This window comes from Schistocerca serialis, chromosome 4 (genome assembly GCF_023864345.2).
Source record: "Schistocerca serialis cubense isolate TAMUIC-IGC-003099 chromosome 4, iqSchSeri2.2, whole genome shotgun sequence".
NCBI lineage: Eukaryota > Metazoa > Arthropoda > Insecta > Orthoptera > Acrididae > Schistocerca > Schistocerca serialis.
This window is the reverse complement of record NC_064641.1, coordinates 228146234-228174211: the sequence shown is the minus strand read 5'-3', so window position 1 is coordinate 228174211 and position 27978 is coordinate 228146234. Positions and strand designations below refer to the sequence as shown.

The 27978-nt window shown below is 40.1% G+C and overlaps 1 protein-coding gene across 1 annotated transcript in view; it reads left to right on the top strand.

Moving 5' to 3' along the window:
• The window catches only part of LOC126473399 (cylicin-1-like), a 54571-nt gene extending 28552 nt beyond the window's left edge, over positions 1-26019 (top strand). The window contains exons 4-7 of the mRNA XM_050100410.1: positions 4913-5072; positions 5295-5887; positions 22716-22784; positions 23741-26019. Of these exons, the coding sequence (XP_049956367.1) occupies positions 4913-5072; positions 5295-5887; positions 22716-22784; positions 23741-23802 (884 nt within the window). The 3' untranslated portion in view covers positions 23803-26019. The remainder of the gene's footprint in view (positions 1-4912; positions 5073-5294; positions 5888-22715; positions 22785-23740) is intronic.
• Positions 26020-27978: the final 1959 nt, after the last annotated feature.

Below are 27978 nucleotides of genomic sequence, written 5' to 3'. Positions count from 1 at the left end.
ACACGGTGCCATCCATGTGGTTGAGCAGGTCACTACAATGATCATTTCTGCTGCGGAAAACGTGATCCCTCATTCTGTAGGGTGCCCCCAACGAAAGTCAGTGCCTTGGTGGTAGCCGGAAGTTGCTGAGGCAATTAAAGAGCATCAGGGAGCTCTACAGCAGCATAAGCAGCACCGTTTCTTAGACCACCTAATAGCCTTTAAATGGCTCCGCCCACATTTGCCAGCTTATAAAAAGACAGAAACAGGAGTGTTGGGAGAGATAAGTCTCGACCATTAGGTGCCATACGTCACCTTCCCAAGTCTGGACGAAAATCAGATGTTTTTGTGTACCAAACCTCAACAAGTGTCCCTGGTGTTAACATCAATGGCATGTTATCTACTGACGCAAACATGATTGCCGAGCACTATGCTCGAGCCTCTGTGTTAGGGAATTACCCCACAGCCTTTCGCACCCTTAAACAGCAGATGAAAGGATAGTCTCCTCATTCATTACACGCCACAGTGAACCCTATAATGCCGTTTCTACAGAGTGGGAGCTCCTCAGCACCCTTGTACATTGCCCCGACACAGCTCCTGGGCTGAATCGGATCCACAGTCAGACGATTAACCGTCTCTTGTCTGACTACAAGCGACATCTCCTCATCATCTTCAACTGGCTCTGTTGTGATGACATCTTTCCATAGAAATGGTGTTCAAACCTGGTAAAAACCTGCTTGATGTGGATAGCCATCAGCCTCACCAGTGTTCCTTGTAAGCTGCTGGAATGTATGGTGTGTCGGCGGTTGGGTTGGGTCCTGGAGTCATGTGACCTGCTGACTCCATGCCAGGGCGGTTTCCGCCAGGGTCGCTCTACCACTGATAATCTTGTGTCCCTCGAGTCTGCCATCCGAACAGCCTTTTCCAGATGCCAACACATTCTTGTCATCTTTTTTTATTTACGAAAAGCGTATGACACCACCTGGTGATATCATATCCTTCAAGGCAAGCTCTCGATTTTTATCTTATACTTGCTGTCACTTCATACTGTCCGTTTCTAAGTTGGTACCTCCCATAGTTCCCAACATATCCAAGAGAACAGGGTCCTGCAGGGCTCTATATTGAGTCTATCTCTAGCTTTAGTTAACGGTCTAGAAGCAGCTGTAGGTCTGGCCATCTCACGTTCTCTGTATGCAGACGACTTCTGCATTTCGTACTGCTCCACCAGTACCGCTGTTGCTGAGTGGCACCTACAGGGAGCCATTCACAAGGTGCAGTCATGGGCTCTAGCCCACGGTTTCCAGTTTTCGGCCCCAAAGTTGTGTGTTATTCACTTCTGTTGGTGTTGTACTTTTCATCTGGAACCAGAACTTTACTTCATAATGATTCACTAACTGTAGTGGAGACACATTGATTCTTAGGACTGGTTTTCGATGCCCGATTGACTTGGCTTCCTCACCTTCTTCAGCTTAAGCAGAAGTGGTGGCAGCACCTCAATGCCCTCTGCTGCCTGAGCAACACCAACCAGGGTGCAGATTGCTCTACACTGCTGCAACTCTACAGAGCCCTTGTTCAATCCTGCCTTGACTATATGAGTCTGGTTTATGGTTCGGCAGCACCCTAAGAGTTGCATTTACTAGACCCAGTGCCCCATTGTGGCGTTCAATTAGTGACGGGAGCTTTTAGAATGAGTCCGGTGACCAGCGTCCTGGTGGAGGCTGGAGTCCCTCCATTGAAGGTTAGGCGTGCACAACTGCTCGCCAGTTACATTGCACATGTTCATAGTTCTCGTGCGCATCCGAATTACTGTCTCTTTTTCCCACCCACTACGGTTTATCTCCCGCATCAACAACCCAGGTCAAGGCTTACAATTGCAGTTTGCACCCGATCTTTTCTATCCGAATTAGAGTCCTTGCCTTTACTACCTATACTTGAGGTCTATTCACTTACACCTCCATGGTGTACACCTAGGCTGTGGCTTCGTATGGACCTTTGACATGGCCTTAAGGACTCAGTTAACCCAGCAGCTCTCTGTTGCCACTTCCTCTCGATTCTTGACATGTACTGAGGCCACGAAGTGGTTTACCCCGACATGGTCTCATCGACTTTGCGCGTGTCCGCGGAGGACATATTGAACAGCATTTCTTGCCCGATGGCTGCAGTTGTTTCACTGCAGAGCTGGTGGCTATGCTCTTCAGCACATCCGTTCATGCCCTGGGGAGTCATTTCTTCTGTGTACTGACTCCTTCAGCAGCCTACAAGCTATCGACCAGTGGTACCCTTGTCATCCTTTGGTAGCGAACATCCAGGAGTCCATCCATGACCTGGAATGGTCCAGTCATTCAGTGGTGCTCGTCTGGACCCCAGGTCACATCGGAATCCCAGGCAACGAACTTACTGACAGGCTGGCTAAACAGGCCACACGGAAACCGCTTATGGAGATTGGCATTCCAATAACTGACCTGCGTTTCTTTCTATGCCGCAAGGTTTTTTGGCTTTGGGAGACAGAATGGCATAGTCTCAGTATGCACAACAAACTGCATGCTATTAAGGAGACTACAAATGTGTAGAAGTCCTCGATGAGGGCTTCTTGTGGGGACTCTGTGGTTCTCTGCTGGCTCTGCATTGGCCACCTCCTGCGCTGTGATGACCCACCTCAGTGTCAGTGCGGTGTCTGGTTGACAGTGGCCCATATTTTGGTGCACTGTCCCACTTTGACTGCCCTGCGACGAAATCTTGGGTTACCGGACTCGCTGAAATCACCTCATCGGCTGATTTAGTTTTATGTTTTATTCGTGAGGGTGGGTTTTATCATTTAATCTTAGTTTTAGTGCATGTCCTTTGTCCCTGTATGTCCTCCACCATAGTGCTTTTAGGGTGAAGGTTTCAGTGTGTTGCGTAGTGGCTGGTTTCTTCTTTGTATTCTCATGGACATTCAGCCATGGTAATCTACTTTGTCGTTTTAATCTCTTCTACCTGTTTCTTGTGTTTCTGTGGTTTTCTTGTCCCCTTTCATCCATTTAAGTCTAAGTGTTTGTTGCCCTTCTGTCGTTCTTGTGGTTTTTTCTTTCATTCCATTTTGTGTTTTAAGTCTTGTTTGTTTTATTCTCAGCCTTGTGGCATTGTTTAATTCGGAACTAGGGACCGATGACCTAGCAGTTTGGTATCTTCTCCCCCCTCCCACCTCTTTTAAACCAACCAACCATCTCACTGAGGTCTGTGTTGTAAACAGTATTGTGAGAAAGTTGTAAGGGTCAATGAATGTTTCGTGATTGCCCCTGATGTGGCGATTTATTCAAAGTTCATAGTATGATAAGGAATCAAACTCAGAAACCATACAGTAAAGTAATTTTTGTGGCAAGGATGCCACATATATTGTCAGGGGATAGCAGATATATTGTTAAGGGATGCCACATACATTGTAAATGAGAAAGCTGAGTAGCCCTTACTATCATTCTGTTTCTCTTCACAGAAGCCACTGTTAATAAAGAACTGTTTTGTTAACATTGCCATGCGCAGAATTCAACAGATGCACAAAATTAATATTGTGTGCGCTTAAAGTTGAATCCCTGCCAGTCAATATTTTTCATATCATTGTATCATAGGCTTCTATTAAATATTGATTGATCACACAGATTGATGATTGCAGAGAATGCAAATCCACTTGTATTTTTCACTTAACTACTTGTGATGAGTTCTAGGTCATCATGTAGCAGTTGTCGACAACTCAGAACTAATTACCAGTAATGTTGTATTGTTATATTTTTTTGTAAACTGCTGGTAAAATTCTGTTACTTCTTAAGTCAAGTCTGGTTGGATAACATTTGTGTTTTTGTCACTTAGTAAATAAAAATGAAGTAAATAAGTTGTTTAGTAATTCCTCACAGTATCACTTAAAGTTTTACAGAGTTATTGGGATTTGTTACCATTTTGACAAATTAAATGAGAAATAGCTGCTTGTACTTAATTATGTAAAAGTTGAACAAGTTTGAAATTTCCAAGTATAAACAGCAATTATATAAATTTTAAAAGCTTGAGATCAGACTTTGTGACTTTCTGTAAATGAAAACAATATTGAATTTTTTCAGTATCCTGTAAAAGATGGTATTGTTCAGCTTCTTTAATTTTACTTTTAAAGTGTTGATCATTATCACTGCAGTCAGACCAGTTTAAACAACTTTTATCCATCCTAACTTGAAATGCCCTTTCCTGATGACTGTGGATAAATTGTGGGCAAAAAAAAGTACTTGCTTTAACTGTAGCCACCAGAAGTCATTTTCAGTAAGTTATTGAATGAGCACTCAACTTGTGAGAACAACAGACTAATCATTGATTCCGTTTCTATGTGTTAAAAGTTAATTAGCAGTGAGGTCACAAAATTCTTAGTTAAATCCCTGTTTTAAACCACAGAATTATATTAATTAAAATCTAAAAATACTCTTGCATGTGAGCTTTGTATCTAGCAGACAATATTTTCCCGCTTCCATTTTATATAAAGTAAAAATTCTTCTGTCAAAATGTTAATCTGACTATTTAACAAATTAAATGATACATTATCTGAAATAAGAGAGCAAAAATTTTGTGGAATTCTTCCAAATTTCTATACAAGTCTTTTAAATGTTGCACTGACATTTATTTGTTCTTAGCTGGTTATATGTCATTAGATACAACTGCTGTGATCTGTCAGTGCACAAAGTACTTGTTGCCAAACATAAAGTTAAAGAGTGGAGACAAAATGTAACCTAAGAACTTTTGTGGACAGTGCTTTTTCTTTACAGCAAATCTCATTTCTTTTGTTTTTTACACTAAGGTTTAGGCAACTATTGTGCAAATAAAGTGTAAACAATTACTGTTACTATTTCTTTTAGACTTTCTACATCTTATTAGCATAATTGTATTTTTCCAAGTTTTCTGTTATGGTGAACCGTTTCAGCTTTCATTAAAGAAGAAATTGGGACACCAAGCAAGAAGAAGAAGAAAAATAAGACTTCAGAGACCAATAATGAAGGTGGAGATGAAAAAACTGACAAGGGAAAAGAAGACAAAGTTGCAGTTGATGAGAAATCTAATGAGAAAGGAAAAAATAAGATAAAGTACGTAATTTTTATTTGCAAAATTTTGTTGGAGAATTTATCATCCAAACGTTTATCTTATTTTAACATTTCAACAGGTAAAACTCCACTTGTCATAATTTTAGTTGTCCCTAGAAAAACCATTAATTTGAAAATAGTGAGCTAATATGTAAGACTTTTTGAATTGCATAATGTGTTTTTAATTTTGTTTTGTTCTTTTAATTCAGTCTTTATCTGTTTTAGGGATGATGGTTCTGTTGAGTTCATATTGACACCATTCACTGTGGAGCCGCAGACAGTGGTCTCTCCAGACACACCAACTAAGTCAAAGAAAAAAAAGAATAAGAAAGGTACTGAAACAACAGAAAAAGACAAGGAAGTTGATAGTACTGAAGATACAGCCCCAAAGAAAAGTGATTCTAATAAAGGTAAAGAGTTGAGTACATCAGAAGGAAAAAAACAAGATGCCAAAAGTGAGAAAAAATCAGAGAACAAGGCAGATGTGAAGCAAGACAAGAGAACTCGGGCAAAGGCAGAAAAAAAGGTGGACACAAAACCAGATAAAACTAATGAAGGTAAAGGAGATAAAAAGGCTAATCAAAAAATTGAGCCAGAAACAAAACCTGGCCCCAAGAGTGAAAAAAATGAAAACAAGACTGAGAAGAAAGGTGAAGAGAAAGTAGATTCAAAGGCTGAAAAGACAAAGGCCTCAAAAGCTGATAAATCTGAGAAGAAATCAGATGGAAATGGAGACAAAAAGGTAGAAAATAAGCAGGAATCTAAAACCGAAAATAAGGATGTGAAAGGGGAAAAGAAGACAGAACCTAAAGCAGATGGTATGTATTACTGGCTTAAGATTCAGTGGAAAGTATAAACCTTCACATAATAAATAAATATATGTATGTTCATTGTCTTCTTGCCAAGCGCTTCACTTGAAAAAAATCCTAAATATTTGGATATATCTACAGTCCTCATATTTGACCTGTATGTTTGTGATGTTCGTGCTACTTTTAGTCAAATATTGCTTGTGAAAATTGTTTTTGTTGCACCTTACTATCTCCTGGAGTAGTAAAGTTGTCTTTAATGTTTGAGCATTAGAATAGCATTTCTGGGACACAATTGTCCTATGAATAACAATGCAGGAAGTTAAGTCATACTGGTAGTTTAGTTCAGTGATGGCAAGAAGTATTGGATGAATTTCATTTGTCAAGCACAAAATCACTGTTCACTGTTTGTATCATGGGATAGTTACCTACACTATTCACAAATAAGACTAGTTATTTTAATTGAAATGTATGGCACCCCAGCAAGAAAAGTGACACAGGGTAAAAAAATAGTAATTTTTAGTGTGTCACTGAAAAATCGATGTGAAATACCCAGTCGTGCATTAAAATATAATGGAAATTTCTGCCAACCATGCTTTAATTGAAATTTAAAGGTATATTGTAGAATTAATTGTCAAGTTTTCTCATGTATTGCAGTGTGTAAAGTGTAATGTTGACACTTCGGTATTTGAAGATGGAATCCAATTTATTATCCATATTGGTATCATCTCCTTGCCATTAAAGTAACAGATAAAAAGTGTATGGGGAGATACTAAACAGATATTGCTCCCCTGGAAGTATTACCTCTGTCATGGAAGAATTTGCATTGCCATGAGAATAATTGTAGATAATTATTCTATTTTACATACTTTCATCCATATATTTATACTCACGTTTAACGTAAAAACCACAATAATGAAGGGGCCCTGATATAAACTGGCAGCAGTAAACAAGGACTCCGTATTCTAAAAAGTTTAACGTCCGTTTTAAGAAGGCATTAGTAAACCGTCTAGGAAAAGTCATCTCGACATACATTAACTTAAAGGACAACTGTATAGACTCTGTTTCATTCACTAGATGACCTAATAGGTACAGGCCATTGGTAATAGGTTTGACAATTTTGAATATTGTCTGTAGTCATCATTCATTAGACATCCACTGATGGAGAAAGGTTGATCGCTAGACTTTTCTGTCTTATATCTTCAGTTGTATGCGATTTGTGTTAATACTGCACATTTTCTTGTATGATTTACTTTTTTTTGTTTGGTCGTTGTCCTTATTTCTTGGAATCCTGCAAACAACGTACTTGGTCCATCTACCATGTATTAACCTGGCTATGCGTTCCTTTAGTGTAATTACATCTTCTATTCCAGTCTCCTCTCTATGTATTTCTTCTTCTTCTTCTTCTTCTTCTTCTTCTTCTTCTTCTTCTTCTTCACCTTCAACTTCACCATCAGAGGAGGTGGACTTTATGACTGTTAGGGAGCACTGTAGCCATTTAGTGCTGTGCTCAGATGGTGAAAGCACCACCGTCTTGGGCCACATGAATATGGTAGCCAATAGCATTCCACACAGCTGATATATAGGCGGCCACCCACTGCACAGCTGGTCAGTTCAGTGCTCGTGTGTGATAGTTTTGAATCTATCTCTGCTTGAAAACTACCTTGCTTGTCACCTGGTTACTATCTTTGGTTGCATCTTGCATTTGTCCCTCCGCTTCTCTGGGCCTTGACTTCATCATTGAGGTGAAGGCTTCACTTAGTGCCTTGTTGTCTAGATTGTTTGTCCTTGTCCTGGTCTGTTGTTTTGTCCACAGTCTGTCTGTTGCATTTTGCTCGTATGTCTTTGGTGTGAGTTGCTCTTGTGCAAGTGGTTCTCCTGCTTGCAGGCTTCTTACATTTCTCCATTTTCTTCATGTGCACCAATATCCAGCTACCAGAAGATGTAACAGTGTTGTATTGAATTGGTCCTATGAACTAAGTAAGCATCCTGTGTGCGAGATGCTACACACATCAAGTTACTTACAAGATAAGTGCATACATAGCAGTAAAGCATACACAGACGACCCAAAACTTGGACTAATGCTCAGAATAAGATTGAGTGCCACCCGGTAACATTGCAGGCATGTGATGTGGTAAGGAAAGTAAGTGAAGCAGTTTTGTCCATACATAAATGGTATGGGAAACAGGTGAACAGCAATCTGCACTGATTATGCTATGGTGTACGAGAAGGTGTGATTGTTGAGTGACTGTAGGAGGATACAGATGACTTAGACAGTCACTTCTAGTTGGTGTGATGAATGGCACCTAGCTGTAAATATGGAAAAATGTAAATTAATATGGATGAAAAGGTAGAACAAACCCGTAATGTTCAGATACTGTATTAGTAGTGTACGGCTTGACAGTCATGTTGTTTAAATATGTAGGCATCATGTTGCAAAGTGACATGAAATGGAATGAGCATATGAGGATTGTGGTAGGGAAGGTGAATGGTTGACTTTGGTTTATTAGGAGAATTTTAAGAAACTCTGATTCAGGTGTAAAGGTCTCCTCAGAGGGCTCACAAATCTTTGGTGAGTTTGTGCTTGGCTATCACGGGGTCTCAGCCTGTGCAGCACCTCTTCCCTTTCCATATTGAATGTCTATCCTCCTGCTGTTCTTTTTCACCTCACTTGGGGAACATGTGTGGGATAATTTTGGGAATGTGTTCTGAGGTTTTAATAGCCTAGCATCAGAACAGCCCCTCATCTTTTTGTTTACTTTCTCTCTTTGTTCCCTGTCTCGTACCCTTTCTCCGCTTCGGTGTTTGAGGTTCCTTTGTTTCTTCTTCCTCCCTGTGTGCTCTTGAAGGCTGGCCCAGGCATTTGACATGTAACAGGTAACTGGGTACTGCGTAATTCCCAGCCCCAGGTCTACAGGTTCTGCCCCTGGCACAGGTCATGCCCAGAAAGGGGTGACTGCCTGAGCTGTGACTATCCAAATGCCAATTGGTCCCTCTGTCAGAAGTTCAGGAGGTGTGACCTGGCGTAGGTGAGCTCCCCTCCTAGGGGGTCCTGCAGTTGGAAGGAGTGCACCGTCGGACATGACGGCAATTGTGGAGGATTTTTTTTTGTAGTGAGCCACTCATCATAATCTCTGTCTGTGTCTGCTAAATGTAAACAGAATGAGGCTAAAGATTCAAAGGCTCTCCCAGCTGCACCTCAGTTCCTTGTGGAACCGAAGGAGGTCTGTCCTTTGCTACGATTAATCCGTTTATTATTCAGAAAGGTGTTGATGCAGTTGATGGCCCTGTGAAATGTTAATCTCATTTATATAATGGTACTTTTCTTTTAAAGGCCAATAGCAGTTTTCAACCTGCATACAGCTTCTCTCCTCCACAACTATCCTGTTTGTTTCAAGGCCCATTGAATGCTGAATCCTTTGAGTGGTGTGATTTATGCTTGGCTGCTTGATGGTCTGACTGAGGGAGAATTCCAAACTTACTTCTTGGATCAGAGCGTCACTGCAGTCTATCAGGTAATGAAAATGGTTGATACCACTTTGTTCCTATGCATAACCTTTTTCTCACTTTTGATTGAGCAGTGTTTCCAATTGAAGATGGAAGTAGGCTGTGAAGTCATCACAGTCCGACTGTACGTTCCAGACCCAATGCGTTGCTATCAGTGTCAACGTTACAACCACACTCACTGCCAAATATGTTACTTCTGGTAGGAATGCTCAGAGGGTGATTGCATGCCTTCTTCCCGCTGTAATAATTGTGATGGAGACCATGCCGCTTCGTCCCACGAGTGTCCCGTGCATGTTGATAGGTGGACTATCCAGGAGATCTGGGTGAAGGAAAAAGTACCTTACCCTGTTGCTCACAAGTTGTTGGCTAGTCAAAAGCCCTAAATTTTACTGTCTGGCACTTACAGCACCATTGTTGCTACGCCTCACTCCACAAAGGATGTTACCAAGCAGACTTGTGACCTCAAATTCAGCACTCCAATTTATAAGATTGCCCAGTTTCGTAATAGAACCCCTGTCTTCTTCTCTTCCAGCTGTGCAATAAGCCATCAGATCTTCACCCCCGCTGACAAAATCCCATGAATCACAACTGGCAGGCCATAAAGGATGAAAGGAGCAATCCCTTGAAGATATTTTGTGTTCCTCCAGCCAACAAACATTTGAGTCTTCATCTTCCAATCACAAAGGCTCTAAGAAATCAAAGACAAACGGTCTTCTCCTTCGCTGACTCAGAGATTCTCTTTAATGGTGTTGCCATGTCATAGCCTCACCTGGCTGACCTCCATTTTGCCAGTGTGCACCGCCAACCATTTTTCTGCCCTGGAATCCACAGACTGAACCAGAGAGAGAATGCCGATGCCTCTGTAGATCTCGTGGAGCGGGATCCTCCAGCCTCTGCATGCTGTAGGAGTGAGTCTTCGAAGGCTGGCATTCAGCAGTTGCTGAGGTGATAACCTTCCAGTTTTTCCTTCCTCCCCTTTCCCCATCATGGCTGTCTTCCAATGGAATGTTAGCAGCATTAGATCAAACAAGGAGGAATTACAGCTACTCCCGAAATTGCAGCATCCACTTGATTTCTGCCTCCAGGAAACAAAACTGCGTCCTCACTTTCGCTTTGACCTCTTGGATTTCTTCCCGGTCCATTTTGACCTTCCCTGAAGACAGAATTCCATTCCATGGGGCAGCAAAGCTTCTCATCTGGATGGCGTTCATAGTCACAGTCTCACTGGACACCCACCTGTAAGCTGTTGCGCTCCACATTTTCCTTCTTTACTTAATTTTCTCTCTGTTATGTCTCCATCCCACTGTCATTTGGTGTCACCAGGGCAGACTTCTTCCATCTTGTTGGGCAACTCCCTCTTCCCTTTTTGTTGCTCAGTAACTTCAATTTTCACAATTCCCTTTGGGGCTCTTCCAGAACCCGTCCAAGAGGTGCCCTCTTGGCTGACCTTCTCAGTAAACTCAACCTCATTTGCCTTAACACTGAACCTATTCCCATTTGGACCTCTCATTCTGCACAGCCCAGCTTGCCTGTCGTCTCGAGTGTTCCGTTCTCTCTGACACATATTTGAGCGACCATTTTTCCATATGCTATCTGGTTGCTGACTCCTACCCACCTACGTGTAAACTCAATTTTCAGCTTTCTAAGGCCTATTGGGGGCTTTACTCCTCCCTTGTGACCTTCTACATTCAACATTTCCCAAGTTGTGATGACCAGGCGGAATATATTACAGACGTTATCCAACCACTGCAGAATGTTCTGTTCCTCACACTTCATCTTCACTATGCTGTGTCCCGGTCTCTTGGTGGACTGAGGTGTGCTGTAATGCAATTCACACATAGACATGCTCTCTGCATTTTTAACCATCATTCTACAATGGCGAACTGTATTCATTATAAACAGTTGTGTGCACAGTGTCGTCACATTCTTTGGGATACCAAAAAATCTAGCTGGATTTCATTTACTAGTTCTTTTAACAGTTCCACTCCCTCTTCCATTGTGTGGGCCAACCTCCGATATCTCTCTGGGACTGTAGCAGATGACGTCATTGTGGACCCAGTTGCTATCTCCAATGCCTTAGGCCGCTATTTTGAACTCCACCCACTCTCACCTTGTCTTCCCCATTGAAAATGAACAGAGGAGGCTTGGGTGAAACCCTTGTCCTCTCAGAATCCTTAATACTACAATACTGCATGAGTGAACTGGACCATGCTCTCACTTCATCCTGATCTTCCTCCCTAGCTGCAGATGATGATCACATTTAGATGTTGCAGCACCTCTCTCTTGCAGGCAAGCACTTTCCTCTTCATATGTACTATCACATCTGGGCAGATGCCATATTTCCCAGATGCTGGTGTGAAGCCACTGTCATTCCCATACCTAAGCCTGGTAAGCTACTGCCCAATTTCTGTCACCAGCTGTGTGTGTGAAGTGAAGTGATGGAACATGCCTGGCTAGTATGATGGCTCGGATCTCACAATTTACTAAACACTATACAATGTGGACTTTGAGCATGCCTTTCTGAAGTCGACCCTCTCATCACCTTGGCAGTCCATGTCATGAACGGGTTTTCTGTAGAAATACCAAAATGTGGCCATGTTCTTTTGATTTGAAAAAAGTCTAAGACACCTGCTGGAAGACTGGTACCATCCATACTCTCTACACATGGGACTTCCAAGGCTGCATGCCCCATTTCCTTCAGGAATTTTTAAAAGGGCAGAGTTTTCAAGATATGTGTGGATTCTGCCTTGTCGGACATCTTTATCTAGGAAAACTGGTGCCTCAGGTCTCTGTCGTGAGCCTTGACCTCCTGGCTATACCCGTTAACCTTATTTTGGTGTAACTCCCACCGGACATCGATGGATCCCTTTTCGTCGACAATTTTGCGATCTATTGCAGTTCTCCACAGACTTGTCTCCTTGAGTGGCATCTTCAGCAGTGTCTCAATTGTCTTTACTCGTGGGGTGTCAACAATGGCTTTTGCATTTGCTCTGACAAAACCATTTATGTGAATTTCTGGTGGTGCAATGGGTTTCTGCAACCATATTTACATGTTGGCCCTATTGCTCTTCCATCACTGAAACTAGAAAATTCCTGGGGCTCATGCTTGATAGAAAATGTTCTTACTCCTCCCACATGTCTCACCTGGCCATCTGCTGTACCCAGTTCCTCAGTGTCTTACATGTCCTCAGTGGTACGTCCTGTGGAGCAGATCAGACCATCCTCCTCTTTTTGTACCAATCCTTTGTCTGTTTGAAACTAGACTATGGGTGTTCTGTTTATGCATCTGCACATCCGTCCATCTTATGTGATCTAAATACAACCCACCATCATGGAATCAGTTTGGATGCAGGTGCCTTTTACACTAGCCCAGTTTAATCTCTGTGCAGCGTTGCCGAACTACTGCTGTCTTACTGGCGCGATGTTCTCCTCAGTCATATGCCGTTTGTCTGCCATGATTGGCCACCTGTGCTATGCCCCGTGCTTCAATTACTCCTTTGACCACCATCATGTGACACATCCCTCTTCTGTTACCTTCTAGAGTTTGCTTTCAGGTATTGCTCCAGGAGCTTAACTTCACGCTACCTGCATCTTTTCCAGTGGGTGTGAGCCCTTCATCTTGCTTTTGCGTAGTGGCCCATGTTCACCTTGGACTTCATTCACTTCCTAAGAAAACTACTCCAGATTCAATCTATCACTGTAAGTTATTCTACCTTCTCATGGAACTTAGCGGTACTACCTTTGTGTACACTGGTGATTCCTGGACTGACAGTGGTGTCGAGTGTGCCTTCATCATTGACACCAATGATTTTTGGTATCAGCTTCTGGACCACTGCTCAGTATTTACAGCAGAGCTCTTCGCCTGTATCAAACCACACAGTATATTCTGTGACAGTGTTTTCAATTGTCATCTACTCTGATTCTTTTAGTGCCCTTCAGAGACTTTGTGTGCTGTACACAGTCCTTCCCTTAGTGCAACAGATCCAAGAAATCTTCCACTTGCTCACTCTTGAGGGACTCACTATGATGGTTATATGGTTTCCTGGCCACGTCAGTGTGACAGGAAACGAGACGGCTGCCAAGGCTGTAGTCGTCCTACCTCAGCCCCCTAGTTCTTCCATTCCTTCTGAGGATCTCCGTGTTGTCGTATTTCAGCAGGGGTTGTTGGCACTTTGGCACCACCACTGTTCTTCTTTTCATGGGAACAAGTTCTGGGGAATTAAACCTCTTCCAGTGGCTTGGCAGACTCCTCTCGGCCCTCTCGCCATTAGGAGATCGTTTTAGCTAGGTTGTGTATTGGGCACTGTCACTTAAGTCATTGCCATTTGTTAAGTGGTGATCTCCCGCCACTTTGTGCACATTGTCCTGAACCTTTGGTGGTCCTCATTTCATGATGGAAAAGCCCCTTTTTAACCACTTACGTTCTAATGTATGTTTGCCATCTGAGTTGTCAGGTGTATAAATTGAAAGAATCAAAAGAAGGTGTCATTTTCCACTTTGGTTCAGAAGACTGGGCTCTCTCTCTCTCTCTCTCTCTCTCTCTCTCTCTCTCTGTGTGTGTGTGTGTGTGTGTGTGTGTGTGTGTGTGTGTGTGTGTGTGTCCAATAGTTTATTCTCTACTGCAATGTGTCCATCTGCTTCTGAATGCTGCTTCTACATGGTGAGTAGCGATCTAACCTATTTCATTGTGTTACACAGTGTGATGATAAAAAAAATGAAAATTTTTTTAAGTTCAAAATTTTTTTTGTCTTGTTGGGACACATGTTTCTGATATGTTTTCATTTTCAGCTATTTTGAATATTTAGTTTGTTGACAGTTAAAAGATTATACTTGTTTTTGAGTGCTCGGAGAATTTTTACTTTCGAAAAAGGTTGTTCATAGAATTTCTGTTAAATTATGCCTGAAACATGAATGAAAGTACAGTATTGCAATTGAAATGGTGACTGTGGCTTTTATTGAATCTACTATGAGTAAGACAATAGTTTAAGAGCTTCAAAAAGGGCTGAGAAGATGTTGAAGACAATGACTTCCCTGGATGCCCTAACACATCAATTATTAGTGAAGTAAAAAAAATGATTGTGGAAAATCACCAAATCACCGTCAGAGAGATTGCTGATGATGTCGGCATATCCTTGTTTGCCTCATGCCAAACATTTTTTTTTGGGTGTTTTGGGCATGAAACATGTTTATTCCAAATTATTGAATTTTGACCAAAAACAGTTGCATGAACATTGCTCAGGAATTGCTGACTGAAGTAGTCAACGATCCAGAGCTTCTAAAGGTTCTCGTAGGTGACGAAATTTGGGTGTATGGTAGGATGTTGAAACCAAGGTCCAATTGTCCCAATGGAAACTGCCTGAAGAGCCAAGATCAAAAAGAATTCCACAAGTTTAATCATGTTTGAAGGTTCTTTTCACTGTTTACTTTGATTACAGTGGGGTAGTGCATCATGAGTTCCTACTGTGTAGTTATGTGGTCAGTAAGGAATACAATCTGGAAATTATGCTTTGTTGGCATGAAGCAGTCCAAAGAAAAAGACCAGAATTGTGGCTAAACCACTCCTGTAAATTGCATCATGATAATGCTCCTGCTCACACCTCAGTGCTTCATGATTTTTGGCAAAAAACAATACCATTATGTTGTCTCAGCCACCGCATTCGCCAGACATAATCCCCGGTGCATTCTTTCTATTCCCAAGGCTGAAGAGACCCGTGACGGAACCCCGCTTTGCCCCCGTTTATGAGATAAAAAAAGAATTGCTGAAGCAGCTGAACACCATAATGAAAAGTGAGTTCCAGGAGTACTTAAAAGATTGGAAAAAGCATTGGCACAAGTGTATTATGTCTCAGGGGGATTACTGTGAAGGGGACTAAGTTGATGTTGAATAAATAAAGATTCTTCCAGAAAAATGAAAATTACTTTTTGATCACACCTGATATACTTAAATATTCATCTGTATAATGAAGGCATTGATGCTGTGAATGTTACACTAAAGATTGTAATATCAGAGAGTTCATCATGTTCTACTCCCATCCGAAAAGTAAATTTGTGATACACTAATTGCTGGGATAGGTCAAATAGTAGTTTCTGTTGTGTATCGTAGTAGGGCCACAAATATCAATTTGCTTTAATAGTCAGTTGCCCTTAACTATACTAAACTCCACCCAAACAGACCATGAAGGTCCAATGGTACCAACCAGCAGCCATGTCATCCTCAGCCCAAGGGCTTCACTGGATGCGGATATGGTATGACATGTGGTCAGCTCACTGCTCTCTCAGACATATATCTGTTTACAAGACTGGAGTCACTACTTCTCAGTCAAGTAGCTACTCAGTTTGCCTCACAAGGGCTGAGTGCACCCTGCTTGCCAACAGTGCTCGGCAGACCAGATGCTCACCCTTCCAAGCGCTAGCCCAGCATGACAGCACTTAACTTCAGTGATCTGATGGGAACTGGTGCTATCACTGTGGTGAGGCTGTTGGCAGTTGCCCTTAACTATTTCCATTATTTTAAGGAACAGAGGAGTTATGTAATTTATGTACATAATAAAGAAGGAATCAATTATACCTGAGATTGGTTTACAAATCTCATGGTTTGCTTTCTTTGCAACTGGGAACTATGAATAGCTGCTGTTGAGTTCCCAAATATATGTTCCTGAATTAGTGTGGGAATTAAACTAGACATGATAAACATTCTTTACCGTTTTCTTACAGTTGCTGGTTAACATACAAACTTTATGGAAGCTTTTGCTTAATTTTGCGTTTGAATATACTACATGCTTATTCTACTGTAAAGCCTGTAAGAATTTAGTTAATGTTTTGTTACAAACTGTTTATTATTTATGGAGATAACTGTGATGTAAAGATGTTTGTTCTGAGGATTGTGCAATCATAGTGAGATAGTCTTTGTGCTGTATCTCATAAGTTGAGTAGTCTGTAACCAGTTGCTGAGCTGTTTCATTCCTGTCTCTTCTAGTAATTCCCAAAATGTTCTATTAGCATATGTCAGAAATGGTTCTACACTTTAATTGTAAATTTAATGTTTCATGCAAATTTTAAACATGGTTTTCAAAACACTGTTTAGTTTGCCATAACCCTTTCAGATAATTTTTTAGTCTTCTGTTTATTTCTTTATCTATACAGTCATCATCTTCACCTGTGCTGAATACAAAAACTCCTCAACTGATCATATAACTTCACTGGCAATGTATACAACTTTCATTTTGATTTGTTCCTTGTACCCAATTTTTGTATTATTCTAGTTAACTGTCAATCCTACTGTCAGACTTCTTGTATTAAGTTTATTTGTTGTTTAGTTTTATCCATACTAAAGCAGATCAGTAAACAAAGGTGGTTTATATATGTTCTATGGGCTCATATTTCTTTTTTGCTTTCCATTTTTAAGGAGTTGAGAACTTCCTCTAAGGCAGTTGAGAACAGTTTTGATAACACACACTTTCCCTCCTAAAACTCCTCCTTTCGTTCAGAATTTTGTACTGTGCTGATGATTTGTAATAGAATCAGTAGTATTTACATATATTCTTCAGTATCCACATAGATTTAAGAAATGTGTTGTTTCTGTCTGGTTGTTAGTAAAGATGGTGCTATGTTATTCCAAATGTAGAATGTTCCTTTTCTCAGTTAATATCTAATGATTTGCTATTTTGTTGAAGACAGTTTTAATAAGTACACTGTCTAGTCACATTAATGTGACCACCTGTCAAAAACTTGAATAACCACCTTTTGCAGCATGGACCACTGCAGAGACATGCAGAAAGAGTCAATAAGGTTCTGGAAGGTATCGACATGTGAAACCATGCCGACTCGAGTGCCATGGCCAGCTGTGCAAGGTTTCTTGGTTGAGGATCTATGATGTGAACAACCTGATTGAAGTGGTCCCTCAGATTCTCAAGTAGGTTTAAATCTGGGGAGTTTGGTGGCCAGAGGAGTACGGTACTCATGCTGGTGCTCTTCGAACCATGCATGTACACTGTGAGCTGGTGACAGATTGCACTGTCGTGCTGGTAGATGCCATTGTGCTGAGGAAAAAACAAACTGCATGTATTGTTTGACATGGGTCTCCAAGGATAGATGCATACTTTTGTTGATCTATTGTGCGTGCCAGTATGGCAAGATCACCCAGGAAGTGCCACAAAAACATTCCCCAGAGCTTAACACTCCCTCCTGGTTGCAGTATTTGGTTTCAGATGTTTCACACTGTGCACGCCAACAACCTTCTGTCTGATTTAGCATAAAACATGATTCATCAGGAAAAAAAAACACCTGCCACCACTCGGGGGATGTCCAGTTGTGATACTGACTTTCAAATTCCAGCCTTCATCTCCGATGAACAGCAGTCAGTATGGGTGCTACCTAGATCCATATGCAGCAACATTCACTGAATGGTAATTGAGGAGACACTGCTGGTAGCCTGATGGTTCTTTGGGGTAGTCAATGAGCTTGCCTGTCCTCATTTCTGCAACCTTCATCTATGACTGATGCACCACAGTTACCTCACTGCTGGTTTTGGATAGCACCATTTTGCCATGCATGGTATACTTCAACCATGGTGGTACCCAAATGATTTACAAACTTAGCTGTTTTGGAAATGCTTGCACCCTTGACCTAAAAGCCATTGATCATGCCCTTTTTGATGAGAGGTAAATCACTTCATCTCCACATTACAGTGCTATTTTCCACTTAACACCCAACATACTTTATATACCCTCCACTGTTAGTGCTGCCACCAGGTGTGTGAGAGTGGTTATTGCATATTGACACAGAGCATGGCGATGGTCATATTAATGTGACTGGACTGTGTATATTCATTTTGCAGAGCTTGGTGATAGATGCAAAGTACTTTTTAACAGGGCAATTGCAGTGGTCGGATTTGGGGAAGCAACTTTCTCCAAAGACATTCTAAAAATAGTTTTGCAAGTATCCTTTCCATCACTTTACTTTTCATATACCATTCATTTTCACCATTCTTCAAATGATTTCATACAACTAATTTAACATTACTTCTGGTATGCCATTATTTGCATTATTAACTAATCTGTGTTTTGTGATTCATTACTTAAACTATACTAATATTTCTTTAAATGTATGAATGCTTACAAAATGTTCTCTCTGTTGTCAGTTTTGGTCCTCATCTACCATCAAAAGAAAATGAATGTTGTATCTACGTGACATATGTTCTTGTTCTATTTTCTCCGTGGAATTTTTCAGTTGTTGATATTAAGAAATTTTCATTGTATTTTCTCACATCCTTTTGAAGATATTTTCAAATAGTTTTACTTAGTTCAGCATACCTAAAATATAATTACTGCAAGAGATTAAATGTAGTAGAAAATACTGCATGATTTAAAGGGTCACATCAGCTGCAATTATTATTGAGCAACACTCCACTTCCAGGTAAATGGAAGGACCACTGGCTTCATGTAAATGATTCTCATGTCGGACGAAGATACTAACACTGTGCCAAGCAGCCAGTTACCAAGCCTATGCTGTGATTTGTGACTTCTGGAATGCATCCAGTACAGTTATGCACTGTTGCCTAATGAAAAAGATTTGAACATGTGAAATGTCAGACCAGCTTTGTGATTGGACTAAAGTAGTCAAGGCAAATAGACCACAGCACATCATTTTTCGGTTTTACACCAAGGGATTGAGGCCAGACTGAGATTTATTGGAAGGACCCTCAGAAAGGGGGGAGGGGGGGGGGGGGGGGGAGAAACACCTAGGACAAAATTTACTGGTTTCCTGAAGCTGCTCAGAAGATTGTCTCTGGCACTTTCGTATCAAGGCTTTGCTCACAAACACTTACCTAACAAACTCATAATAGTAGAATGCAGACAGTGTTCACTTTGAAACGGGTAGCCAACTGGAACACAATATGACCATTATAATATACCCAAACACAGTATTATGCCATAGCAGTTGACTTTGAGTGAGTTATGTTTACATTGTGATCTTAAACTTTCAAACACATCCTTAGAATGAACTGGTAAAAAGATTATAAAACGGTAGAAATGGTGCATTAATTATGTAACACTTATGCACTTAGGGGGTGATTATCATCTGAAAAAGATATTCTTCCCAAAGTTAATAGGATATGCAACTGAGCTCACAAAAATCAGTTTACTATGAAATATGTTATGCACAAAAATTGTAAGTGTATTATGCACAAACTTGAAAGTTTCCAATAAATTCTCAAAATATACCAAATCATGTTATACAGACTGAAATTAAGGGGAATGATTGCCTGCAAAAATTTGGACAAACACAAATGTAGTATGTAACTGTCAATGCTGTATGAATTTTCCATGACTCTCATAGGTACTTAGAAATATTTCGAAGGAAATTTGATATTTATAGCTGCTGTATCAAAAACATTGTGGTGTCTGTACCATCGGACATGTCCGACAGAACGACCACACACACATGCAAACGTAAGTGCTTAGTAATATGTAAGTTTCAATATAGTTTATGAAATGTAATGGGGAATATATGTGCATGATTTCTTTTTCCACACTGCTGATTTAGAGATAACTTCTACTCTAGAGTGCCCAAGATGAAAACTGTAGTGTCAGTTTGTCCTACTCAGAACAGAGAAGATTGTGGAACACAATAAACATGTTTTGCTGGCATATGACTAACAGTGTGAATGTCACAGTGAAGAATGTTCTGCAGCTGTGATACAGACACTGTCTGCTGTTGCTGTATAGTGTGTGCAGGGTTAAGATAGTATAGAGACCGAGTTAATGAAAGTCAGTTCGAAGGATATAGCATACTTAGACAGTGACAGCAACAACAAATGTTTTTTCACATCTGTGGTAAGACATGTCTCCCCTTCAAGACCAAACTACTTTGGTTGAGGCTTTCAATGTTAAGCTCTGTCAGTGATCAAAGAATGTAGTAGAAATTTTCAGGTAAAACAGTCTATGATTTTGAGCACTAAAACTGTAACTACAGTGTTCTCGTAGAGGTGTGCAGATAAGAAGGCACATACAAGATGGATTCTACATGTAAGATACAGAGAATTTGTGTGCTCGGTTTGTCTCTGTCCCATGCCATATGCTCCAGCCATTGTCTATCCTGGAAACTGGCAACAGTGATGTGAATGCCACACTGGGCCACTCTTTCTGCATCTAACTCCCTAGAAGGATTTATGTGCTCAGAAAACCACTGTTCTTTAACATAATACTTCTGTCTTTGCTATATGCTACCCACAATGAACACCATGGTCTCAAAGTACCTTCACCATACCTAAAATAAAGTGGACGTCAATTCTAAATGCTATATGCACACCCCGTAGTGCATGCTGAAGTCAACCCACTGTGCATCAACTCCCATCTGCCTTCTTATACTGTCCATCCAGAAAGTTCTGAGACTGATTTTATTCCTGGTTTGTAAGTGACGTCAGTGTAGTAATTGCAGTGGCGTCTTGAACTAACAATTGTAAGCAACAGAGGTGCAATTGATCAGTCAGTTGTGAGCACTGGTGTTTAGTAATGGATATGTGGCCATAGTGTGTGTCAACGTTGTCGGGCAAATTGCAATGGGACAGTGAGTAGTGATTTGATTTCATGTTTTACTGTGTAAAAAGGTTATTGAGACATTAGTCCATTGGAGAGGCTTACAGTGATAATTGTTTGTCATGCGTGAGTGTTTGAGTGGTTTAAACATTTCAAAGAGGGCCGATGTCCCCCAAGGACAGCGAGGTCAGTGCATCCCATCTGAAGATCATCAGATGGAAACACTGAGAAAATTTCTGATCTTCTAAAACAATCATCTCTCGTTCAGAGCTGTTTTGAAGAAGAGAGAAGTGTGTGCAGAGTTCGTCCCCCACACCCTGACTCTCGGATAAGGACGACATTGTGTAGTTACCTGCCACGAGTTGATTAAAATGAAAAATGTGAACAGTTACTTGCCGGAAAAAACTTATCACAGGTGATGAGACTTGACGTTATTGATGTTGTTGTTGTTGTTGTGGTCTTCAGTCCTGAGACTGGTTTGATGCAGCTCTCCATGCTACTCTATCCTGTGCAAGCTTCTTCATCTCCCAGTACCTACTGCAACCTACATCCTTCTGAATCTGCTTAGTGTATTCATCTCTTGGTCTCCCCCTATGATTTTTACCCTCCACGCTGCCCTCCAATACTAAATTGGTGATCCCTTGATGCCTCAGAACATGTCCTACCAACCGATCCCTTCTTCTGGTCAAGTTGAGCCACAAACTTCTCTTCTCCCCAATCCTATTCAATACTTCCTCATTAGTTATGTGATCTACCCATCTAATCTTCAGCATTCTTCTGTAGCACCACATTTCAAAAGCTTCTATTCTCTTCTTGTCCAAACTATTTATCGTCCATGTTTCACTTCCATACATGGCTACACTCCATACAAATACTTTCAGAAATAACTTCCTGACACTTAAATCTATATTCGATGTTAACAAATTTCTCTTCTTCAGAAACGCTTTCCTTGCCATTGCCAGTCTACATTTTATATCCTCTCTACTTCGACCATCATCAGTTATTTTGCTCCCCAAATAGCAAAACTCCTTTACTACTTTAAGTGTCTCATTTCCTAATCTAATTGATATTGATAAGAAGATGCAAATGACAAAATCAAAAGTGAAGATATTGCTCATTGCCTTTTATTGATGCTTGCAGCACTGTCCGCAGGGAATTTGTCCCCACGAGCACCACTATAAATTCCCAGTATTATTTGGGTGTCATGGATCAACTGTGCAATATGAGTCAGAGGGTTCGCTCACAAGAGTGGAAGGGAAGGGAGTTCTTCTTGCTCCATGACAATGCGATAGATCACATGGCTGCGGTTGCAGTGCAATTGCTAGTGAATAAACAAATTCCCATTGTTATCCACTCTTAATGTTCACCATATTTGGCACTGACTGACTTTGTATTTAATTCTCAAGAATATTAATTCATGTGAAGGATCAGTGTGTTGATTACATGATTGAAATTCAATCCAATGTGACGTGCAAGTTGATCATCATCCCAAGGAAGGACTATTCTGACAGTTTCATGTGACTGCATGAACATGCTGTGCATTGTAATCAAATGGGGGAGGGGAGGTAGGTTTGTGTGTGTGTGTGTGGGGGGGGGGGGGGAGAGAAGAGGGGAAGGAGAGGGGGAGGGGAGAGTCAGAGTGGGGGGGGGAGGTCTTGAATGTAGTTACATAAAAATGATCACATTTTTATCTGTTATCATTGAAAGAAGAGGAGGCCAAATATTAGAGACAACTGCATATTAATATTATCTTGTTCAGTTTGTGCTCTGAAATTAAATAATTAAAAATTTTTCAGTGACTTCAAAATCTGCCCCAAAACAGAAGGTGGAGCCAGATAATGCTGTAGCTTTCGATGAACTTGGAGGTAATAATTTGTACTTTTTTTTAGTTTTAAAAAGTTTGTCTGTATCTTAACTGAAAAAAAATTATACTGTAGCACGGTACAAGGATTAAAAATCCTGGAAAATAATTGTAGAATCTGAGGCCTGTAATATTCACTGCACTGAACAATCTACTGAATAGATGAGCTGTAATGTATATTCCACACACTTCTTTGTTGTACATTGTATGTGAAACTATTTAACCAATTTATGTATTGAATGAAGGGAAAAAATGTTGACATTGCTCTTACATTGCCTTTGTTACGTTAAATAGTACAGAAAATGACAAGCAATATTATGGAGGCAGTAGAATTCTATCAGATCATTGTTCTGTTCTGTAAACCTGCCTGATGATAGTTTATAGCTATAAATATCTGTCTTTCAAAAAATTCCATTTTTATTTTTCTCTGCATCTGTATTTCATCTAATTGATCATGAGATGAAAGTTTTCTACTGTACCAATCGACCCAGCCCTCCCTGTTGTCTCCATAAACACACCCCATATTTCTGTTGTGTTCTCTATAGGGTGCCTATGAGCCATAATTTGTAAAAAGTGCTCATCAACTTGACTGTAGGTAACTGCTCTGAGATAGATCATTACTGATTTATGTAACATGATACTGTTGAATGTTTGAAAGAGGTTGGTGTTGCATATGCCAATTTGGTAGGCAGTCTACCAACCTGACAACAGTTTCTGTTGTTAAGTGATTGTCTAAGCTTGAAATGACCCCGCAAGGCATGATGATTGACTGAACTGCCAAGCTGTTTCTTTTTGGCAGGTCTTGCCAAGTTCCTTTCTCCTTCTTTGTCAATATTTGAGCTGGTATACTAATCATAGTATGTAGCTAAGTTTTTATTGCACTTTACTCAGTTTCAGAGAGCTTTGAACTTGAACATATAAAAACTTCATTATATATATAACATGTTATTCATTTTACAGATGTCTGGAAAGAGGCAAAGCCTGATAAGAAAGCCAAGAAGAAAGTCAGGAAGGATCTCTGAAGAGAGATACCACGCCATGAAGGAGGGAAGAAAACTTAAATTTTGTCTTGAGGATTTCAAGATTTATTTTTGTACAGTCCTGGGCAACTAAAATCTGGAAGTTATGTATGCTATAGTGGTTGCTGTTTGTTTTCATGGCCTACATGCTGTAGCATTTCAGCCTTAAAATATTGGTTGCTGAGCAATCACATTTAAATGGTACTACTTTTGACTTCCTTTCTGGAGGTTGTGTTCTTTTAGGGCAGTGTGAAAGGTCCATTGAACTTCTGCAGTTCAAGGCAATTTGTGGTAGAGTACCTCCTATGTACATGTGGGTTGTCAGACAAGAGTTGAACAAGTGGAGATGCATTGGACAATCTTAAGTAAAGTCCAAGCTGTAAAAACCTTAAAGCCCATGTACTAGAGCAAAGAATTTCATTATGTTTTCAAAAATATTAAGTGTTCAAAAAAAACTCATAGATTTTTTCCTGTATTTCAGTAGACAGTGACTCATAGTGTGGGGAACAGTTGCTAAATGGTATTGTAGTACAGATTTTGTGCTACGTGCAAATCTAAAGAAAAAGTTAGTACCGAAAAAAACTGGGGCCAGACTTAAGATTAGTGTTAATTCACAACGTTGGTCCTTATACCTCTAAAGTGAGCGTAAAGAGTTTGACTTGCATAAAATATTGGATTGGACTTCAAATAAATCTTATTTTTCATAATTTCCAGTATTTGGGGAAGGTGAGAGAACAGGTAATTATTTTTCATCACCTGTACTTCAATTTTCATCTTAGTGAAAGTATTTAAACCTCTGCAGAAGAATAGAGATGTAGAACTGAATCACATTGCCTTTGCTTGTACTTCATTCTTGTTTAAAGACAATAAGATCTCATATAATTAATTTAAAATCAAGAATATTTAATTTTTCTATGGTTTAAAGATAACAATAAAAATATTTTGTTGGGTTTTGTAAATGTGTGAAGTATAATATATGAATTATTGAGAAGTGCAATCTGTCCTGTGGAACTTGCATTACTAGCACCATTTTTGGGGGCACATACATGTCAAAGACACTTAAGGCCATCTCTCTTAGAGTTAAGAGATTTACAGCAGTTACAAAAGGGGAACAACTGTCAGTACAGTTAGTATCTTTTCTATATAATAACATATACACTGAAAAATTTGCTGATATTATATTTTCATAATGTTCCCCTTATTTCACAAGGCTTTCACATTATGCATGTATCTACTTGTATTAAGGGCATCTTACAAGACACTGACAGTCCTTTTGCATTACATTTGTGGTGCATTCAAATGTGTCATAATGCTGTTTGTGCAATATGTATAAGCAATGCATATCTGGAGATTCATAAGATATATGGAAATTATTTTTTTACAAATGTGATCATAGTTATATCATTTAATGCTGCATGTGATATGTCAACTAAATAATGTACAAAGTTTGATCATATTTTTTTGTAAATCATATGTGCATTACCTAGGGAATAAGAAAGTGTTCAACATGAAACTTCTTTCCTGTAAAAGTGAACTGTTTTTACAATGGTCTGTTAAGAAATATATTCCGGTGCTAAATTTTGTGCATGAGCTAATGTGAATTAAAATTGTGATCTCCGTTAAGAGTGAGTTAAACATGACATACTGTTACGAGTAATACATTAATCCATATAAAATTAAATTGGAATAGTAGAAAGCTTGTGCCAAAATGATATGTGAAAGAAATAGTTTGCATACATAAGAACTTTGGGATCCATTTTTTACCATATATTGGAAATAGCACAGATTGTTTTAATATATGTTCCTTTATGTGTTGTGCATTCTCTCTCTCTCTCTCTCTCTCTCTCTCTCTCTCTCTCTCTCTCTCTCTCTCTCGTGTGTGTGTGTGTGTGTGTGTGTGTGTGTGTGTGAGAGAGAGAGAGAGAGAGAGAGAGAGAGAGAGAGAGAGAGAGAGAGAGAGAGGGGGGGGGGGGGAGCTAGCTTCATTTTTGGCTGTTTTAATATATATTGTAATTTATTTTACTGCTTTTTACAAAAAAATGAAAGAAGTTAACTGAAGTTACTGCTATTTTTGACCAGTGTTTTCTTGCAATCATTATGTTGTGTGTATTAGTACTCTTTTACTATTGGGAATGGTGTAACGCAATATCAATGTTTCACTGGAAATGTGTACAAATTAATAAATATGAAGATGGCAATACATCCTTGTTTCCATAAAAATGTGTTTTCTGCTTACGAACATCCATTATCACTATAAATATTGTGTATTTTAGTTTTATGTTAAGAGAGATGCATAATCTATTTTTCCTAGATTGGATATTGCAGCTCCAGTCCTTATTTACTGTTTTGCAAATTTCTGGTCTTGTTTTCAGCCCAGTGTCGTAGTTGCCTGTAGATCTTCATTGTTTGGCATGAAATGGGCAAGCGAAGTGTTTGAGGATTGAAGTAAAAACTTCAGTTCATTACAATCTCCTTTATCCAGCTATCCAAATATTGCAAAGGAGAGTCGTGGTGGCATTTATGTAATTTAAGGAGTCTGAACAGTAGAGGCACTGATTTTTACACACACACACACACACACACACACACACACACACACACACACACACACACACACACACAGAGGAGAGAGAGAGAGAGAGAGAGAGAGAGAGAGAGAGAGAGAGAGAGAGAGGGGGGGGGGGGTTGTATTGGTTAAGATTGTAAGATTGGGCACCGTTGCTCCAATGGAGAGTTAATCAGAAATAGACTGTAGGCAATGAGGTCATTCCAGATTGTTTTGCAGCAGGATCTTAGTGGCCCTCAGTGTGTAGCATATTGCTGTGCTTCTACATCTATGTCAACATCTACGTACATACCCTGCCCTGTACCATAACTAGTCATTTTCTTTCCTGTTCCACTTGCAAATAGAGCAAGGGATAAAATAAAGCCTATACGCGTCTGTATGGGCCCTAATTATCTTATCTTCATGGTCCTTACGTGAAGTGTACATTGGAAGCAGTAAGATCACTCTGTCAGCTTCAAATGCAGGTTCTCTAATTTTCTCAGTGGTGTTCCTTGAAAAGAATGTTGCCTTCCTCCGAGGGATTCCCATCTTAGTTTCTGAAGCATCTCCATAATACTTTCTTGTTGTTCGACTCCTACTAGTAACAAATCTGGTAGCCCACTTCTGAATTGCTGGCATTGTTTAATAAGGATACACTTGGTCATTTTAGATTTCTCAGTGTACAAAAAGAATTATACCACAGGCTATGTTTTTATTTTTTGTTTTATCTGAGCACTCAATTGGGTTTTAGTTTTACACTGATACTTCTAATAGGGAAATTCACTTGGCTGCACTGTGTTATTTCCAAAATATGCTCTCAAGATTTGCTTGCCTAATACATTCACAGTGTATGACACTGAATGTTATACTATTTTGAGGGTGCTGGAGCAGATGTGGTGTCACTGTGCTACCAAATTATCTCCACAAACTCCCTAGAGCTCTTCGAGCTATCCATTACATGTACACAGTGGAATGCTATATTCAGATGACACATGACACGAATTTCCAGTTAGAGGGTGTGGGGCAAGGAAGTGTCTTTGTGCCAGGTACCATTGCATAGGGAAATGCAGGATAATGAAGGAGCTAAAGATGCCTGCTTGGAGAATAAAATTTATGGATGTGCTGCCCCTGTGCATGTATTTATCTTGCTGTTGAGGCATAGATCCTGCACCTCTCCGAAGAGAAGTGGTTAGTGTTGACGAATGACAAGCTGTGGTTGGTGAGTCAAATGTCATGGCTATGGGGTTCCTCGCCCAGCTACTGTGAGGGGAGGAAGTACTTCTAACTCCCCTCCTGAATAGGCACTTTCCTCTGATGCGTGGATTCCTCCTCAGGTCGCAGGAACCACCTCTAAGCAGTGCCCGTGGTGTAGAGAGATCTGTACACTGTATTTGAGCTGACTATGTTTATCTCAATATATGAGGACCACAGTCATCTTACCAGCTGACCTCCCATCTATTTTGAAAAACAATGAATTGAATGTGGTTCATGTTGTAAGATTCTGTGTGATATCCATCTATCTACATAGTAGATTCTAATGTTTTTCAGGGGCGTCTGTTTTAACTTTTGTTTTCCCATTGATCAACCAGGCATTGTTCTGTGTTAACATTTTAGCTGTAGCATAGTTGTAGCCT